At 40.9% G+C, this 20000-nt stretch overlaps 1 protein-coding gene and 1 long non-coding RNA gene across 6 annotated transcripts in view; both read left to right on the forward strand.

The window, feature by feature from the left end:
• Positions 1-20000, forward strand: part of ppp1r13l (protein phosphatase 1, regulatory subunit 13 like) — a 68900-nt gene that overhangs the window by 33573 nt on the left and 15327 nt on the right. For all 3 annotated transcript variants that reach the window (XM_036961981.2, XM_036961980.2, XM_036961984.2), the window contains 3 exons: positions 6423-6486; positions 15323-15435; positions 15546-16236. In XM_036961981.2, the coding sequence (XP_036817876.2) occupies positions 6453-6486; positions 15323-15435; positions 15546-16236 (838 nt within the window). In that variant the 5' untranslated portion in view covers positions 6423-6452. The remainder of the gene's footprint in view (positions 1-6422; positions 6487-15322; positions 15436-15545; positions 16237-20000) is intronic.
• Positions 1-20000, forward strand: part of LOC149972443 (uncharacterized) — a 43749-nt gene that overhangs the window by 8422 nt on the left and 15327 nt on the right. The window lies entirely within an intron of this gene.

Below are 20000 nucleotides of genomic sequence, written 5' to 3' on the forward strand. Positions count from 1 at the left end.
TAGGGTCAGGGGTAGTTAATGATAGCTATAGGGTCAGGGTTAGTTAATGATAGCTATAAGGTTAGTGTATAGGGTCAGGATTAGTTAATGATAGCTATAGGGTCAGGGGTAGTTAATGATAGCTATAGGGTCAGGGTTAGTTAATGATAGCTATAGGGTCAGGGGTAGTTAATGATAGTTATAAGGTCAGGGGTAGTTAATGATAGCTATAGGGTCAGGGGTAGTTAATGATAGCTATAGGGTCAGGGGTAGTTAATGATAGCTATAGGGTCAGGGTTAGTTAATGATAGCTATAGGGTCAGGGTTAGTTAATGATAGCTATAAGGTTAGTGTATAGCAGTGTATAGGGTCAGGGTTAGTTAATGATAGCTATAAGGTTAGTGTATAGCAGTATATAGGGTTAGGGTTAGTTAATGATAGCTATAGGGTCAGGGTTAGTTAATGATAGCTATAAGGTTAGTGTATAGGGTCAGGATTAGTTAATGATAGCTATAAGGTTAGTGTATAGCAGTATATAGGGTCAGGGGTAGTTAATGATAGCTATAGGGTCAGGGTTAGTTAATGATAGCTATAGGGTCAGGGGTAGTTAATGATAGCTATAGGGTCAGGGTTAGTTAATGATAGCTATAGGGTCAGGGTTAGTTAATGATAGCTATAGGGTCAGGGTTAGTTAATGATAGCTATAGGGTCAGGGTTAGTTAATGATAGCTATAGGGTCAGGGTTAGTTAATGATAGCTATAGGGTCAGGGTTAGTTAATGATAGCTATAGGGTCAGGGTTAGTTAATGATGGCTATAGGGTCAGGGGTAGTTAATGATAGCTATAGGGTCAGGGTTAGTTAATGATAGCTATAGGGTCAGGGGTAGTTAATGATAGCTATAGGGTCAGGGTTAGTTAATGATAGCTATAGGGTCAGGGTTAGTTAATGATAGCTATAAGGTTAGTGTATAGCAGTATATAGGGTCAGGGTTAGTTAATGATTGCTATAGGGTCAGGGTTAGTTAATGATAGCTATAGGGTCAGGGTTAGTTAATGATAACTATAGGGTCAGGGTTAGTTAATGATAGCTATAGGATCAGGGGTAGTTAATGATAGCTATAGGGTCAGGGGTAGTTAATGATAACTATAGGATCAGGGTTAGTTAATGATAGCTATAGGATCAGGGGTAGTTAATGATAACTATAGGGTCAGGGTTAGTTAATGATAGCTATAGGGTCAGGGTTAGTTAATGATAACTATAGGATCAGGGGTAGTTAATGATAGCTATAGGGTCAGGGTTAGTTAATGATAGCTATAGGGTCAGGGTTAGTTAATGATAGCTATAGGGTCAGGGTTAGAAAATGATAACTATAGGATCAGGGTTAGTTAATGATAGCTATAGGGTCAGGGGTAGTTAATGATAGCAATAGGGTCAGGGTTAGTTAATGATAACTATAGGGTCAGGGGTAGTTAATGATAACTATAGGGTCAGGGTTAGTTAATGATAACTATAGGGTCAGGGTTAGTTAATGATAACTATAGGGTCATGGTTAGTTAATGATGGCTATAGGGTCAGGGGTAGTTAATGATAACTATAGGGTCAGGGTTAGTTAATGATAACTATAGGGTCAGGGTTAGTTAATGATAACTATAGGGTCATGGTTAGTTAATGATGGCTATAGGGTCAGGGGTAGTTAATGATAGCTATAGGGTCAGGGGTAGTTAATGATAGCTATAGGGTCAGGGTTAGTTAATGATGGCTATAGGGTCAGGGTTAGTTAATGATAACTATAGGGTCATGGTTAGTTAATGATGGCTATAGGGTCAGGGGTAGTTAATGATAGCTATAGGGTCAGGGGTAGTTAATGATAGCTATAGGGTCAGGGTTAGTTAATGATAGCTATAGGGTCAGGGTTAGTTAATGATAGCTATAAGGTCAGGGTTAGTTAATGATAGCTATAGGGTCAGGGTTAGTTAATGATTGCTATAAGGTTAGTGTATAGCAGTATATAGGGTCATGGTTAGTTAATGATAGCTATAGGGTCAGGGTTAGTTAATGATAACTATAGGGTCAGGGTTAGTTAATGATAGCTATAAGGTTAGTGTATAGGGTCAGGGTTAGTTAATGATAGCTATAGGGTTAGTTAATGATAGCTATAGGGTCAGGGTTAGTTAATGATAACTATAGGGTCAGGGTTAGTTAATGATAGCTATAAGGTTAGTGTATAGCAGTATATAGGGTCAGGGGTCGTTAATGATAGCTATAGGGTTAGTGTATAGCAGTATATAGGGTCAGGGTTAGTTAATGATAGCTATAGGGTCAGGGTTAGTTAATGATAGCTATAGGGTCAGGGTTAGTTAATGATAACTATAGGGTCAGGGTTAGTTAATGATAGCTATAGGGTCAGGGTTAGTTAATGATAGCTATAGGGTCAGGGTTAGTTAATGATAACTATAGGGTCAGGGTTAGTTAATGATAGCTATAGGGTCAGGGGTAGTTAATGATAGCTATAAGGTTAGTGTATAGCAGTGTATAGGGTCAGGGTTAGTTAATGATAACTATAAGGTTAGTGTATAGCAGTGTATAGGGTCAGGGTTAGTTAATGATAACTATAAGGTTAGTGTATAGCAGTATATAGGGTCAGGGTTAGTTAATGATAGCTATAAGGTTAGTGTATAGCAGTGTATAGGGTCAGGGTTAGTTAATGATAACTATAAGGTTAGTGTATAGCAGTATATAGGGTCAGGGTTAGTTAATGATTGCTATAGGGTCAGGGGTAGTTAATGATAGCTATAAGGTTAGTGTATAGCAGTGTATAGGGTCAGGGTTAGTTAATGATAACTATAAGGTTAGTGTATAGCAGTGTATAGGGTCAGGGTTAGTTAATGATAACTATAAGGTTAGTGTATAGCAGTATATAGGGTCAGGGTTAGTTAATGATAGCTATAAGGTTAGTGTATAGCAGTATATAGGGTCAGGGTTAGTTAATGATAGCTATAAGGTTAGTGTATAGCAGTGTATAGGGTCAGGGTTAGTTAATGATAACTATAAGGTTAGTGTATAGCAGTATATAGGGTCAGGGTTAGTTAATGATAGCTATAAGGTTAGTGTATAGCAGTATATAGGGTCAGGGTTAGTTAATGATAGCTATAGGGTTAGTGTATAGCAGTGTATAGGGTCAGGGTTAGTTAATGATAGCTATAAGGTTAGTGTATAGCAGTGTATAGGGTCAGGGTTAGTTAATGATAGCTATAGGGTCAGGGGTAGTTAATGATAGCTATAGGTTAGTGTATAGCAGTATATAGGGTCAGGGTTAGTTAATGATAGCTATAGGGTCAGGGGTAGTTAATGATAGCTATAGGGTCAGGGTTAGTTAATGATAACTATAGGGTCAGGGTTAGTTAATGATAACTATAGGGTCATGGTTAGTTAATGATGGCTATAGGGTCAGGGGTAGTTAATGATAACTATAGGGTCAGGGTTAGTTAATGATAACTATAGGGTCAGGGTTAGTTAATGATAACTATAGGGTCATGGTTAGTTAATGATGGCTATAGGGTCAGGGGTAGTTAATGATAGCTATAGGGTCAGCGGTAGTTAATGATAGCTATAGGGTCAGGGTTAGTTCATGATGGCTATAGGGTCAGGGTTAGTTAATGATAACTATAGGGTCATGGTTAGTTAATGATGGCTATAGGGTCAGGGGTAGTTAATGATAGCTATAGGGTCAGGGGTAGTTAATGATAGCTATAGGGTCAGGGTTAGTTAATGATAGCTATAGGGTCAGGGTTAGTTAATGATAGCTATAAGGTCAGGGTTAGTTAATGATAGCTATAGGGTCAGGGTTAGTTAATGATTGCTATAAGGTTAGTGTATAGCAGTATATAGGGTCATGGTTAGTTAATGATAGCTATAGGGTCAGGGTTAGTTAATGATAGCTATAAGGTTAGTGTATAGGGTCAGGGTTAGTTAATGATAGCTATAGGGTTAGTTAATGATAGCTATAGGGTCAGGGTTAGTTAATGATAACTACAGGGTCAGGGTTAGTTAATGATAGCTATAAGGTTAGTGTATAGCAGTATATAGGGTCAGGGGTCGTTAATGATAGCTATAGGGTTAGTGTATAGCAGTATATAGGGTCAGGGTTAGTTAATGATAGCTATAGGGTCAGGGTTAGTTAATGATAGCTATAGGGTCAGGGTTAGTTAATGATAACTATAGGGTCAGGGTTAGTTAATGATAGCTATAGGGTCAGGGTTAGTTAATGATAGCTATAGGGTCAGGGTTAGTTAATGATAACTATAGGGTCAGGGTTAGTTAATGATAGCTATAGGGTCAGGGGTAGTTAATGATAGCTATAAGGTTAGTGTATAGCAGTGTATAGGGTCAGGGTTAGTTAATGATAACTATAAGGTTAGTGTATAGCAGTGTATAGGGTCAGGGTTAGTTAATGATAACTATAAGGTTAGTGTATAGCAGTATATAGGGTCAGGGTTAGTTAATGATAGCTATAAGGTTAGTGTATAGCAGTATATAGGGTCAGGGTTAGTTAATGATAACTATAAGGTTAGTGTATAGCAGTATATAGGGTCAGGGTTAGTTAATGATTGCTATAGGGTCAGGGGTAGTTAATGATAGCTATAAGGTTAGTGTATAGCAGTGTATAGGGTCAGGGTTAGTTAATGATAACTATAAGGTTAGTGTATAGCAGTGTATAGGGTCAGGGTTAGTTAATGATAACTATAAGGTTAGTGTATAGCAGTATATAGGGTCAGGGTTAGTTAATGATAGCTATAAGGTTAGTGTATAGCAGTATATAGGGTCAGGGTTAGTTAATGATAGCTATAAGGTTAGTGTATAGCAGTGTATAGGGTCAGGGTTAGTTAATGATAACTATAAGGTTAGTGTATAGCAGTATATAGGGTCAGGGTTAGTTAATGATAGCTATAAGGTTAGTGTATAGCAGTATATAGGGTCAGGGTTAGTTAATGATAGCTATAGGGTTAGTGTATAGCAGTGTATAGGGTCAGGGTTAGTTAATGATAGCTATAAGGTTAGTGTATAGCAGTGTATAGGGTCAGGGTTAGTTAATGATAGCTATAGGGTCAGGGGTAGTTAATGATAGCTATAGGTTAGTGTATAGCAGTATATAGGGTCAGGGTTAGTTAATGATAGCTATAGGGTTAGTGTATAGCAGTGTATAGGGTCAGGGTTAGTTAATGATAGCTATAGGGTCAGGGGTAGTTAATGATAGCTATAGGTTAGTGTATAGCAGTATATAGGGTCAGGGTTAGTTAATGATAGCTATAGGTCAGTGTATAGCAGTGTATAGGGTCAGGGTTAGTTAATGATAGCTATAGGTTAGTGTATAGCAGTGTATAGGGTCAGGGGTAGTTAATGATAGCTATAGGTCAGTGTATAGCAGTGTATAGGGTCAGGGTTAGTTAATGATAGCTATAGGGTCAGGGTTAGTTAATGATAGCTATAGGTCAGTGTATAGCAGTGTATAGGGTCAGGGTTAGTTAATGATAACTATAAGGTCAGGGTTAGTTAATGATAGCTATAGGGTTAGTGTATAGCAGTGTATACAGTATATTAAAAGTTGTTTTGATTCAGGGATATATTTTGTTTGAAGCGAGTACATGACTCATGACATATTTTTGGGGTTTATTATCATTTTATATAATATGGATAGGGAAATATATATTTCTCTAACAAACTAATTGAGATGGTGGTTGCCTGACCCAGAATAAAGTTCTGACCTGCTGAGTTCCGTGTGCTGGTCTCGTGTTCTAGTTCTGACCTGCTGAGTTCCGTGTGCTGGTCTCGTGTTCTAGTTCTGACCTGCTGAGTTCCGTGTGCTGGTCTCGTGTTCTAGTTCTGACCTGCTGAGTTCCGTGTGCTGGTCTCGTGTTCTAGTTCTGACCTGCTGAGTTCCGTGTGCTGGTCTCGTGTTCTAGTTCTGACCTGCTGAGTTCCGTGTGCTGGTCTCGTGTTCTAGTTCTGACCTGCTGAGTTCCGTGTGCTGGTCTCGTGTTCGAGTTCTGACCTGCTGAGCCAAATATCCACATGAAGATGGAAGTTGCATCTTTCTTCTAGAATTCACAGCGTGTTTCTAACGTGTCTGTAGCATAAAGCCTCACAGAGGAAAGCGTACTTGTAGATTGCTTCATATAATCGGGATCCATTTTTTTTTACCATCAAATGTTTAAGCTAATGAGGGGTGTATTTTTTGCTCTTTTTGTTTTTTCAATCAAGGGGTACAGCCTACCCCCCCCCCCCCCCCACACACACACACACACCCCCTGAAATCGAAAGCACTGCCTTTTAGCAGACCGGTATGAATGGTATCGATGTGTGAGTGTAGTTATCTCTCATCCTGCTTGATGTCATGTGTTTGTTTGTATTGTTTATTGTTGTTTTCGTGTGTTTGTTAATCCAGGAAGTGGGTTACCACCACCACTCCGCAGCCATGAGTTCCCAGAACAGATACGCTAGCAGCATGTGTGAGTATTACAACTCCCGTCTTAAAGTGTAAAGTCCCCAAATATTTGGGGACCGTATCGTTATGATTTATTCCATTCAGTCTGGTATGAGAACAGTAGCCCCTGTCTGCAAGAGCAGGTTGTCTGCGGAAAGCTAAGTATCTTGGCTATTGATCTGTGCCTTCAAAATCTTTGGTGTGATTTACTACCATATATGGGCATACATAAGCCGTTGACCTAATTCCAAGATGGCTGCTACTGTACATCTAGCCTATTGCCATGCTATCTGATGATGTATGACTTAATGGCAACATCAAATGTCCACTGAGTGACTATATCTTTGCGCATAAAGAATATGACGTTGCCTGCTTACGCGCTGTAGGCATCCATTACGCAGGGGATTGGCTACTCTGGCACCTTGATAGTCTTGTAGCCAATGAGATAAGCTTTCCAGGGATATGCAGTTGACCTGGGTGGGACAAAGCAAGGCCAAGAACATTTTATGCGTTTCTACCTGACTCCGAGACGAGACGCACAGAGCACGCTACATTACATTGTCAACAGATTTCATCCAGATTTTATAACTTTATTATAAAAGCTTCTCAAGGAGGGTAGAAAAATAATAATATCTACTAAGAATATCGAACTGGAACCTAAAAAGAGGATTCCGAATCGGGCCGACGAAGATTGCGTTCTAGAAGGATTGGATCCACTTTCAGATCTGTAAGTAAATTATTTTCATGACTTTATATAGTTAATTTACAATATGTATTTAGTTTATTATAAGTAAATTATTTTCATGGCTTTATAAAGCTAATTTACAATATGTATTTAGTTTATTATAAGTAAATTATTTTCATGGCTTTATAAAGCTAATTTACTATATGTATTTATTTTATTATAAGTAAATTATTTTCATGGCTTTATAAAGCTAATTTACAATATGTATTTAGTTTATTATAAGTAAATTATTTTCATGACTTTATAAAGTTAATTTACTATATGTATTTAGTTTATTATAAGTTGTCTGCTTTTTGTGCTTTGGATTTAGTTTACATAGGCCTATGTAACAAGTCATTTCAATGTTATATCATTCCCAAGTAGTTATTGTCTGTTTCTTCATATTAGTTCACTGTTTTCTCGTCTAAGTTTTATCCTTGTATCTTTGGAGAGGCCACTAAACTCTCATGGCCATTGTTTTATTTGTGGTTCTTACCTCTGTGTGTGTGTGTGTGTGTGTGTGTGTGTGTGTGTGTGTGTGTGTGAGTGTGTGTGACAGTGATGTCGTTTAGTAAATTGAATCAACTGTAATTCCGTATGTCTTTATAACAGTATATCTCTTTATTTTATTCACCACAGGAGGATGCAGAGGATTTGGATGATGCCTTTTGGGAGCCACCCCTCCTTAGCAAGCGCCCCCCTGCCGGTTAAGGCCTTCACCCCTCCTTAGCAAGCGCCCCCCTGCCGGTCAAGGTCTTCACCCCTCCTTAGCAAGCGCCCCCCTGCCGGTCAAGGCCTTCACCCCTCCTTAGCAAGCGCCCCCCTGCCGGTCAAGGCCTTCACCCCTCCTTAGCAAGCGCCCCCCTGCCGGTCAAGGCCTTCACCCCTCCTTAGCAAGCGCCCCCCTGCCGGTCAAGGCCTTCACCCCTCCTTAGCAAGCGCCCCCTGCCGGTTAAGGCCTTCACCCCTCCTTAGCAAGCGCCCCCCTGCCGGTCAAGGTCTTCACCCCTCCTTAGCAAGCGCCCCCCTGCCGGTCAAGGCCTTCACCCCTCCTTAGCAAGCGCCCCCCTGCCGGTCAAGGCCTTCACCCCTCCTTAGCAAGCGCCCCCCTGCCGGTCAAGGCCTTCACCCCTCCTTAGCAAGCGCCCCCCTGCCGGTCAAGGCCTTCACCCCTCCTTAGCAAGCGCCCCCACCGGTCAAGGCCTTCACCCCTCCTTAGCAAGCGCCCCCACCGGTCAAGGCCTTCACCCCTCCTTAGCAAGCGCCCCCCTGCCGGTCAAGGCCTTCACCCCTCCTTAGCAAGCGCCCCCGCCGGTCAAGGTCTTTTACCCTCCTTAGCAAGCGCCCCCACCGGTCAAGGCCTTCACCCCTCCTTAGCAAGCGCCCCCCTGCCGGTCAAGGCCTTCACCCCTCCTTAGCAAGCGCCCCCCTGCCGGTCAAGGCCTTCACCCCTCCTTAGCAAGCGCCCCGCTGCCGGTCAAGGCCTTCACCCCTCCTTAGCAAGCGCCCCCGCCGGTCAAGGTCTTCACCCCCCCACTGCTATGTCAAGACCTCTTGAAAAATAAAATAAGGGCTTGTGGCACCATTCGTCCTGACAGAATCGGTTTCCCCAAGACCAAGGTAAACCACATGACAAAGACCGAGGAGATGGGGACCATTCCTCCTAACAGAACCGGTTTCCCCAAGACATGACAAAGACAGAGGAGAGGGGGACCATTCCTCCTAACAGAACCGGTTTCCCCAAGACATGACAAAGACAGAGGAGATGGGGACCATTCCTCCTAACAGAACCGGTTTCACCAAGACATGACAAAGACAGAGGAGATGGGGACCATTCCTCCTAACAGAACCGGTTTCCCCAAGACCAAGGTAAATGACATGACAAAGACAGTGGAGATGGGGACCATTCCTCCTAACAGAACCGGTTTCCCCAAGACATGACAAAGACAGAGGAGATGGGGACCATATGTTGGATCAGGACTAACAAGCTGCTGTTTGTGAATTGGAAGGACACTAGGGGAGTAACCATGCTCACCCACACAGCATAAGGCATTCAATAACAACCATGTCCCAAGGAGGGTGAAAAATGCCAATGGGGCACGGGTGAGGAAGAACGTCCCCGTTCCTGTTTCTGTGAAGGACTACAATGCCAGCATAGGGGGTGTCGACCGATCTGATGCTCTGATAGGCTACTACCAGGTCTTCCACCAGACCAGGAAGTGGTACCACTTTGTGTTTTCATTCTCCACAAACAGATGGGCGAAAGCAAAAGGTCAAACCCTTCTCTCCCAGTTGGCCTTCAGAGAGCAACTGGTGTTGGAAATGGCTGAATTTGGGATCCCAAAGCAACCTCACAACCATCACAAGACCCCCCCCCCCCCCACTCCCCACTCAAGGTGGGGAACGCCACTATCCAACACACATGCCAAAAGACTAAAGGGAAAACTGCAAGTATTGAAAAGGGGAAAATGATCTTCTGTCCGAAATGTCAGTTCTCTTTTTGTTTCCTGGTCAGAGAGAGACTTGCTTCAAAGACTATCACGACATGCACAAGCTATGGTGAACGTGATATCTAATCATCTATACCTGGGATGGAAAACAAACACGAACGCCATTTTGTAAATAGTTCAGCTTATTTCTTTTGTTGTACCTTTTTTTAGTGAAGGACACGGGGTGTAACCGAGTTTCAGTTTGATAAGATGTTCTATATATATATATTTTTTTATGCACAGTACCACTTATGAAATAACACATATGGAATCATGTATTAACCAAAACAGGTGTTAAACAAATCAAAATATATGTTTATATTTGAGAAGATAGCCCTATTTGGTAAAAGACCACGCCCATATTATGGCAAGAACAGCTCAAATAAGCAAAGAGAAATGACAGTCCATCATTACTTTAAGACATGAAGGTCAGTCAATGCTGAACATTTCAAGAACTTTTAAAGTTTCTTCAAGTGCAGTTGCTAAAACCATCAAGCGCTATGATGAAACTGTCTCTCATGAGGACCACCACAGGACAGGAAGACCCAGAGTTACCTTTGCTGCAGAGGATAAGTTCACTAGAGTTACCAGCCTCAGATTGCAGCCCAAATAAATGCTTCAGAGTTCAAGTAACAGACACATCTCAACATCAACTGTTCAGAGGAGTCTGTATGAATCAGACCTTCATGGTTGAATTGCTGCAAAGAAACCACTACTAAAGGACACCAATAAGAAGAAGAGACTTGCTTGTGCCAAGAAACACGAGCAATGGACATTAGACTGGTGGAAATCTGTCCTTTGGTCTGATTTCAGATTTTTGGTTCCAACCACCATGTCTTTGTGAGACGCAGAGTAGGTGAACGGATGATCTCCGAATGTGTGGTTCCCACCGTGAAGCATGGAGGAAGAGGTGTGATGGTGTGGGGGTGCTTTGCTGGCGACACTGTCTGTGATTTATTTAGAATTCAAGGCACACTTAACCAGCATGGCTACCACAGCATTCTGCAGTGATACACCATCCCATCTGGTTTGCTCTTAGTGGGACTATCATTTGTTTTTCAACAGGACAATGACCCAAAACACACCTCCAGGCTGTGTACGGCTTTTTGACCAATAAGGAGAGTGATGGAGTGCTGCATCAGATGACCGGGCCTCCACAATCACCTGACCTCAACCTAATGGAGACGGTTTGGGATGAGTTGGACCGCAGAGTGGAGGAAAACCAGGCAACAAGTGCTCAGCATATGTGGGAACTCCTTCAAGACTGCTGGAAAAGCATTCCTCGTGTAGCTGGTTGAGAGAATGCCAAGAGTGTGCAATGCTGTCATCAAGGCAAAGGATGGCTACTTTGAATAATTTGTTGAACACTTTTTTTGGTTACTACATGATTCCATATGTGGTATTTCATAGTTTTGATGTCAATACATTGGATATGCCTAGGCTAAACGTTCAGGCACAATTGGATATCCCCTGTATGTCCCCCGACACCACTACAATGTTTGAGAGCTGTTGGTGGTCTACGAGTTTTAGTTTTTATAGTGAACAATACTTTTTAGGCACATCCAGTTGGTAAAAACAGGGACACTTTGAAATGTCCCGTGACCACACCTGACACTACTTACAACTAGAAATGGGAAGATATTTTAGTAAGGTCTATCAATCCCATTTTTATTCCTGATATTGTTCACATGTTGTGGAAGCCATCTGATGTGTTTCCAGTTCTGGTCATCAATAATTTACTTATAGCTTGTCAATGAAAGATGACTTAAAAAAATAATAATTTTAAAGTGTTATTTTGTGTGTGTTTGATCTTGTGTATTCTGAACTATGTAACTCCTATCTTCTGATCATTTCCCCATAATCACCCAGATGTCTTCTTTCCAAATATACCACGTTTTTGCCATGTCAGAATCATGTAATTACACGTCTATTTAGGCATTTACCATTTTCGTTTTAAGAGGTTAACCCCAGTCATAGAGATGCATGCCCCTAGCGACTACAGTATACGGTAGTAACATGTGTGAGTACCAGATCACCCTTAACACCACCCATGGAGACATACAGTGGTTCTTCTTTTAAAGGTGTTGAGTTTATGCCGTGACCGTTAGTGACCGTTAGTGGTAGATGCCGGCATTCTGTCATTGCACCGCACTATCAGAACGCTGATCTATCGGTAGTCTAAACTGTGGCACGAATGGAATATCTGTGTGTAAAATGGACAGCTGTGCCATACAGATGGGCAGAGATGGTCGATGTAATCACGTGGTTTATGAATTGACGCGCAGTTTTCCATTCCTCCTGAAAGCCCTAATATTAAAAACAGTCAAATGCATTCTTTCCGTCGCCCACACGCACTTGAAACATTTGGATAATAAAGTATTTTAAGCATATTGAAGATAGAAGCCGCCTCTTAATGAGTTCCGAGAGGCGATCTGTTATCCAACGATAATTATTATTATTATTATTATTATTATTATTAACTCTGCATTATAATTAAATAAAAACCACTTAGATATTTTCACAGACCAGAAATAAATAATTGTCATAATGAATAATCAGATGCCTGTGGCAAGCTTGATTTAAAAACATTTTTTAAACTATATTATGTATTTGATCACTAAAAAAATATAACTTTTACATTACCATGTAGTTTACCAATAAAATGATCTGACGGGGTTGTGGACATACTCGGTATACAAATCCCAAAAGAAAGAAATGATCTCACTCCAATACATTTTAATAGAAAGTTAGTAAAAATGGTTAAGATCTTGCTACCATGGAAAGGAAACTACCTGTCTATTTGCGGAAAAATCACCCTGATTGACTCTAGTCATTTCCCAGTTGACCTATTTTCTTATTGCCTTCCCTGCACCTAGCGACCTGTTTTTAAATTATATGAGCAAAAAATATTCAATTTTATGTCACGATCGTTGCATAAATTAATGGACCACGGCGCAGCGTAAGTAGAGTTCCACATTTTAGTAATAGCGAAGCTTCCAAAAACAACAGAGATGTAACGAACGTGCAAATACGTAGCGCACATGGTCACTAACACGAAAACAATATCCTACATCGCAGGTGGGAGAAATGACACAGGAAGTATGATCCCCAATTAGAGGCAACGATGATCAGCTGCCTCCAATTGGGAACCATACACACGCACCAACATAGAACTATAATAACTAGAAAAGAGAAAAAAAAACTAGTCACGCCCTGACCTATTACACCATTGAGAACCCCGAGGGCTCTCTATGGGCAGGGCGTGACATTTTATTTGTAAAGGCAAGCCAGACAAACTTTAAAAGGGCCTATTTATATAATGAATATGAATTCAGAGGGCAGAAATGATTAAATATTAAAGGTGTCTGAACTGGTTCTCGAGCAGATTAGTAAGAAAGTCTCACCCCATGTTCAAGAATTGGCTTTTTCTCTTTATTCACATTACAACCTTTCACTTTCGGTTATTTGAAAACGAAATAATCTCCAAAATATCGCTATTTTTAAAACAAACCATAGAAAGTTGGTGTTTAATCCACCAGAAAAGACAGAACAAATAATACAACAAATATTGTGGTTAAACTCAAATCTACTCATCGATAAAAAAAAATTAAAAAATAGTTTTGAAAAAAAAAGTTTAAAAATAAGGTATAATCTTTGTAAGTGATATCATAAATAGGACTGGTGGAGTTATGTCACACATGCAGCTAACGCAGACATATGGAAATGTCTGCTCTACCCAAAATTACAACCAACTAATTGCAGATTTACCGTAAAAAGTAAGGAACGTGTCTGTTGGCCCTGCATTAAAGACCGACATTTGTTAAAGAAAATTGTGATAAATAAAAATATATACCAGTTTCATTTAAGGACCAAAAAATTGACAGCTGTGACATATAGATTGCAAAATAGTTGGGAAGAGATTTTCGATGAACCGATTCCATGGCACGTGGTTTATGAATTGACACGCAATTTTCAGCTCCTCCTAATATTAAAAACAGTCAAGTGCATTCTCTCTGTCGCCCACATTCTCTCTGTCGCCCACGCGCACTTTAAACATTTGGATAATAAAGCATTAAAAGGCAGACATTTGGTTGATTTTTAATACTTCTAACAGCCAAAATTCTAACTCCATCCATAACGTTTGGACTTTTAAACATTCCCCGAATGCATAGCTTGTTATAACCTACTGCAGGCCTAATAAACTCTCCAACCTTTATAAAATGATAGTCTAATAGCTCGGCTACTGTAGGTGTGGAAAAGAAATCCCGCCCAATTTGCAATGTATTAAAAACTCTAAATGTTTACATTTCTAACGACAAACCTCATGCAACCGCAACATGTCGGATAACGCATGTATACTGCACAGTATTTCTTCATCAACATCTTTATGCTTTCCGTTAATAAAATAATGATACAAATACTCTTTCAAAATCCAGATGTTTTATTTCAACAATCAGCAGGACAATAGACTCTTGCCGAAGTTTAGGCACTTTAAATATATATCAATGGATCCATAGCGAATTACTGTGGGAATAAATATCCCTGAATGACATAGCATGGAGACTGGTCGTGATAAATCAATCAGATTTTTTGGGGGAAATGTTAGGATTATTTTGTTCTTCACTCGTCGTCACTCGTAGTCTACTCCTGACCGGTCACATAGTACAGAGAAATATTTTGCTCTCTATTTTTTGTTTTTCTTGGAAGAGAAACATCATAACATTAATCAAACTAAGCTACATTTCTTAAAATCCATCCCATATACTATGTTCTTACAAAAAAACATGTTTTCTCTAGTACAGTCAATATTTAATAACAGTCAAATGCTTCTCAAAGATGCCCTCTGGTGGCCTAACTAGCATTAATGGCAACAATGGCTGACACTTAAATAACGTGCCGTACAATTCTGCGACAGCTGTGCTGCGGTACGTCACAACTTTTAAAGGGAGATCCACTGTACATACCCACTGTGTTAGCTATGGCAGTAACACACTATGTGAGTACAACATCTTGAAGGGATACTTCGGGATTTTGATAGTTTCGCGAGCCAACGCTAACTAGCGTTAGTACAATGACATGCTAGCAGTTACCTTAGACTTCCAGTCATTGCGCTTACGCTAGTTAGCAACTTATTTTCAACCTACATGCATAGATATATAAATGGTACCCATGAGTTCATCTGACTAGATAAAGGGGATTATCTGACTCTGGGTCAGTAGATAAAGGGCTTCATCTGACTCTGGGTCAGTAGATAAAGGGGATTATCTGACTCTGGGTCAGTAGATAAAGGGCTTCATCTGACACTGGGTCAGTAGATAAAGGGCTTCATCTGACTGGGTCAGTAGATAAAGGAGACCATCTGACTCTGGGTCAGTAGATAAAGGGCTTCATCTGACTCTGGGTCAGTAGATAAAGGGCTTCATCTGACTCTGGGTCAGTAGATAAAGGGCATCATCTGACTCTGGGTCAGTATCCTGACCTGAACTTCCTCTATAACAGGTCAGGTTACGTCCTCCGCTCCAAGTATTCTATTCTGAAGACACTTAAAATATATCTAGTTTGTCCTACTCTATATTTAAGCAGTAGTTGCTTCTCCTAATGTGTGTGTGTGTGTGTGTGTGTGTGTGTGTGTGTGTGGGACCATGCAGTCCAGACGATGGACGAGGACCTGAATGCGTCTCTGGCCCAGGCTGATGAGTTATCCAGAGAGTTTACCTCTCTGTTGCAGGAGGTCTCCCCCAGCACACAGTCTGTTTCTCAGGTACACACACACACACACACACACACACACACACACACACACAGCTCAGCTATTCCGACCCAGAGCTCAGTAACAATGCTGTGTATGTTCTCCTCCTCGTCACCCTACAGACTACATCTGATGCTGTGATCCCCAGAGAAAAGCCCCAACCCTCAACCTCAGAGAGACAGACAGGAGGAGGCTCCAGCTCTCTCCCCTACTCCCCCAGCTCCATCTCTACCCTCCCCTACTCCCCCAGCTCCAGCTCTCTCCCCTACTCCCCCAGCTCCAGCTCTACCCTCCCCTACTCCCCCAGCTCCAGCTCTACCCTCCCCTACTCCCCCAGCTCCAGCTCTACCCTCCCCTACTCCCCCATCTCCAGCTCTACCCTCCCCTACTCCCCCAGCTCCAGCTCTCTCCCCTACTCCCCCAGCTCCAACCTCTCCAACCTGGATTCTATGTTCTCCAGCAGTAAGGTGAAGCCCTCCTCCTACGGTCAGCTGACCCCTCCCAACCAATCGCCTCGTACCCAGCGTCGTGCATCTCCTTCTCCGTCTCGCCGAATGACCTATGACCGCAGCCCGCGAGGATCAATCAGCTATATTGATTCAAACCACTCCCCTCCTTCCCCTGTTCCTGGCTACGATCAATCACATCGGGGGAGGGTACAACCCTCACACTCCAATCTGCTATCCCCGTATGACTCTGCTACGATGGGTCGGACATCCCCACGACTGGGCCGAAGCCACTCCCCAAGCAAGTTCAGCCAACCAGCAGCACCCAGCACCCTGCCACGGAACTTTGTGCCTTTCAGCCAATCTGGTGAGTGTCCTACTGTAGCTACGGTGCATTCGGAAAGTATTCAGACCCCTTGACTGTTTCCACATTTTGTTACGTTACAGCCTTGTTCTAAAATTGATAAAACATTTTTTCCCCTCATCAATCTACACACAATACCCCATAATAACAAAGCAAAAACAGTTTTTTCTGCAAATGTATAAAAAATATATAAACAGAAATATGTTATTTACATGAGTATTCAAGACCCTTAGTTATGAGACTAGAAATTGAGTTCAGGTGCATCCTGTTTCCATTGATCATCCTTGAGATGTTTCTACGACTTGATTGGAGTCCACCTGTGGTAAATTCAATTGATTGGACATGATTTGGAAAGGCACACACCTGTCTATATAAGGTCCCACAGTTGACAGTGCATGTCAGAGCAAAAACCAAGCCATGAGGTCGAAGGAATGCTGAGACAGCATTGTGAAGAGGCACAGATCTGGGGAAGGGTACCAAAAAATGTCTGCAGCATTGAAGGTCCCCAAGAACACAGTGGCCTCCAACATTCTTAAATGGAAGAAGTTTGGAACCACCAAGACATTTCCTTGAGGTGGCCCCACGGCCAAACTGAGCAATCGGGGGAGAAGGGCCTTGGTAAGGGAGGTGACCCAGAACCCAATGGTCACTCGGACAGAGCTCCAGAGTTCCTCTGTGGAGATAGGAGAACCTTCCAGAAGGACAACCCTTCCATCTCTGCAGCACTCCACCAATCAGGCCTTTATAGTAGAGTGGCCAGCGACCCTAAGCACAACGACCCTAAGCACACAGACAAGACAACACAGGAATGGCTTTGGGACAAGTCTCTGAATGTTCTTCAGTGGCCCAGCCAGAGCCCGGACTTGAACCCGATCAAACATCCCTGGAGAGACCTGAAAATAGCTGTGCAGCGACGCTCCCCATCCAACCTGACAGAGCTTGAGAGGATCTGCAGAGAAGAATGGGAGAAACTCCCCAAATACAGATGTACCAAGCTTGTAGAGTCATACCCAAGAAGACTCGAGGCTGTAATCACTGCCAAAGGTACTTCAACAAAGTACTGAGTAAAGGGTCTGAATAATTATGGAAATTTTATTTGCAAAAATGTTTTAAAGTGTTTTTTTCTTTGTCATATTGGGGTATTGTGATGTCATATTGGGTCATTGTGATGTCATATTGGGGTATTGTGATGTCATATTGGGCTATTGTGATGTCATATTGGGTTATTGTGTGTAGATTGAGCGGAAAAAACCTGTTAATCTATTGTAGAATAAGGCTGTAATGTAGCCATGTGGAAAAAGTGAAGAGGTCTGAATACTTTCCGAATGCCCTGTGTAGTACTATATTTAAGGGCCTGTGTAGTACTATATTTAAGGGCCTGTGTAGTACTATATTTAAGGGCCTGTGTAGTACTATATTTAAGGGCCTGTGTAGTACTATATTTAAGGGCCTGTGTAGTACTCTATTTAAGGGCCTGTGTAGGGCCTGTAAGGGCCTGTGTATATTTAAGGGCCTGTATATTTTGCAGTCAAATGTGATTTTCCTGTGTTTATTTATATTTTCAGTTACCAGTCAAAAGTTTGGACACAACTAATCATTCAAGAGTTTTTCTTTATTTTTTACTATTTTCTACATTGTAGAATAATCGTGAAGACATCAAAAATATGAAATACCACATATTGTCATGTAGTAACCAAAAAGGTGTTAAAACAAAAATTATTCAAAGTAGCCACCCTTTGCCTTGATGACAGCTTTGCACACTCTTGGCATTCTCTCAACCAGCTTCACCTGGAATGCTTTTCCAACCGTCTTGAAGGAGTTCCCACATATGCTGAGCACTTGTTGGCTGGTTTTCCTTCACTCTGCGGTCCAACTCATCCCAAACCATCTCAATTAGGTTGAGGTCGTGTGATTGTGGAGGCCAGGTCATCTGATGCAGCACTCCATCACTCTCCTTCTTGGTCAAATAGCCCTTACACAACCTGGAGGTGTGTTTTGGGTCATTGTCCTGTTGAAAAACAAATGGGGATTCCACTCAGCACAAACCAGATGGCATGGCATATCGCTGCAGAATTCTGTGGTAGCCATGTTGGTTAAATATGCCTTGAATTCCAAATATATCACTGACAGTGTCACCAGCAAAGCACCCCCACACCATCACACCTCTTCCTCCATGCTTCACGGTGGGAACCACACATTCTGAGATCATCTCTTCAACTACTCTGCATCTCACAAAGACACAGCGGTTGGAACCAAAAATCTTACATTTGGACTCATCAGACCAAAAGACAGATTTACACTGGTCTAATGTCCAATGCTCGTGTTTCTTGGCCCAAGCAAGTCTCTTCTTATTGTTGGTGTCCTTTAGTAGTGCTTTCTTTGCAGCAATTCAACCATGAAGGCCTGATTCACACAGTCTCCTCTGAACAGTTGATGTTGAGATGTGTCTGTTACTTGAACTCTGTGAAGCATTTATTTGGGCTGCAATCTGAGGCTGGTAACTCTAATGAATTTATCCTCTGCAGCAGAGGTAACTCTGCGTCTTCCTTTCCTGTGGCGATCCTCATGAGAGACCGTTTCATCGCTTGATGGTTTTTGCGACTACACTTGAAGAAACTTTCAAAGATCTTGACATTTTCCTGGATTGACTGACCTTCATGTCTTAAAGTAATGATGGACTGTCGTTTCTCTTTGCTTATTTGAGCTGTTCTTGCCATAATATGGACTTGGTGCTTTTACCAAATAGGGCTTTCTTCTGTATACCACCTATCTCTTGTCACAACACCACTGATTGGCTCAAACGCATTCAGAAGGAAATAAATTTCACAATTTAATTTTTAACAAGGCACACCTGTTAATTTAAATGAATTTCGAAGGAATTCAACCTCCCGAAGCTGGTTGAGAGAATGTTGAGATGCCAATAGTGTGTAAAGATGTCATCAAGGCAAAGGATGGCTACTTTGAATAATTAGTTTAACACTTTTTTTTTTGGTTACTTCATGATTCCAGATGTGTTATTTCATAGTTTTGATGTCTTCACTATTATTATACAATGTAGAAAATAGTAAAAATAAAGAAAAACCCTTGAATGAGAAGGTGTGTCCAAACTATTGACTGGTAGTGTACATATAAGACATACATACACAGTGTATATTTATACGTACAGTATATATTTATACATACAGTATATATTTATACGTACACACTGTATATTTATACATACATACATACAGTATATATTTATACATACATACATACATACAGTATATATTTATACATACAGTATATATTTATACATACAGTATATATTTATACGTACACACTGTATATTTATACATACATACAGTATATATTTATATATACATACATACAGTATATATTTATAGATACATACATACATACATACATACATACATACATACATACAGTATATATTTATACATACATAGTGTATATTTATACATACATACAGTATATATTTATAGATACATACATACATACATACATACATACAGTATATATTTATACATACATACATACATACATAGTGTATATTTATACATACATACAGTATATATTTATACATACATAGTGTATATTTATACATACATACATAGTGTATATTTATACATACATACATAGTGTATATTTATACATACATACATAGTGTATATTTATACATACATACATAGTGTATATTTATACATACATATATAGTGTATATTTACACATACATACATAGTGTATATTTATACATACATACATAG

This window comes from Oncorhynchus mykiss, chromosome 24, assembly GCF_057628025.1.
Source record: "Oncorhynchus mykiss isolate SJ-2025 chromosome 24, ASM5762802v1, whole genome shotgun sequence".
NCBI lineage: Eukaryota > Metazoa > Chordata > Actinopteri > Salmoniformes > Salmonidae > Oncorhynchus > Oncorhynchus mykiss.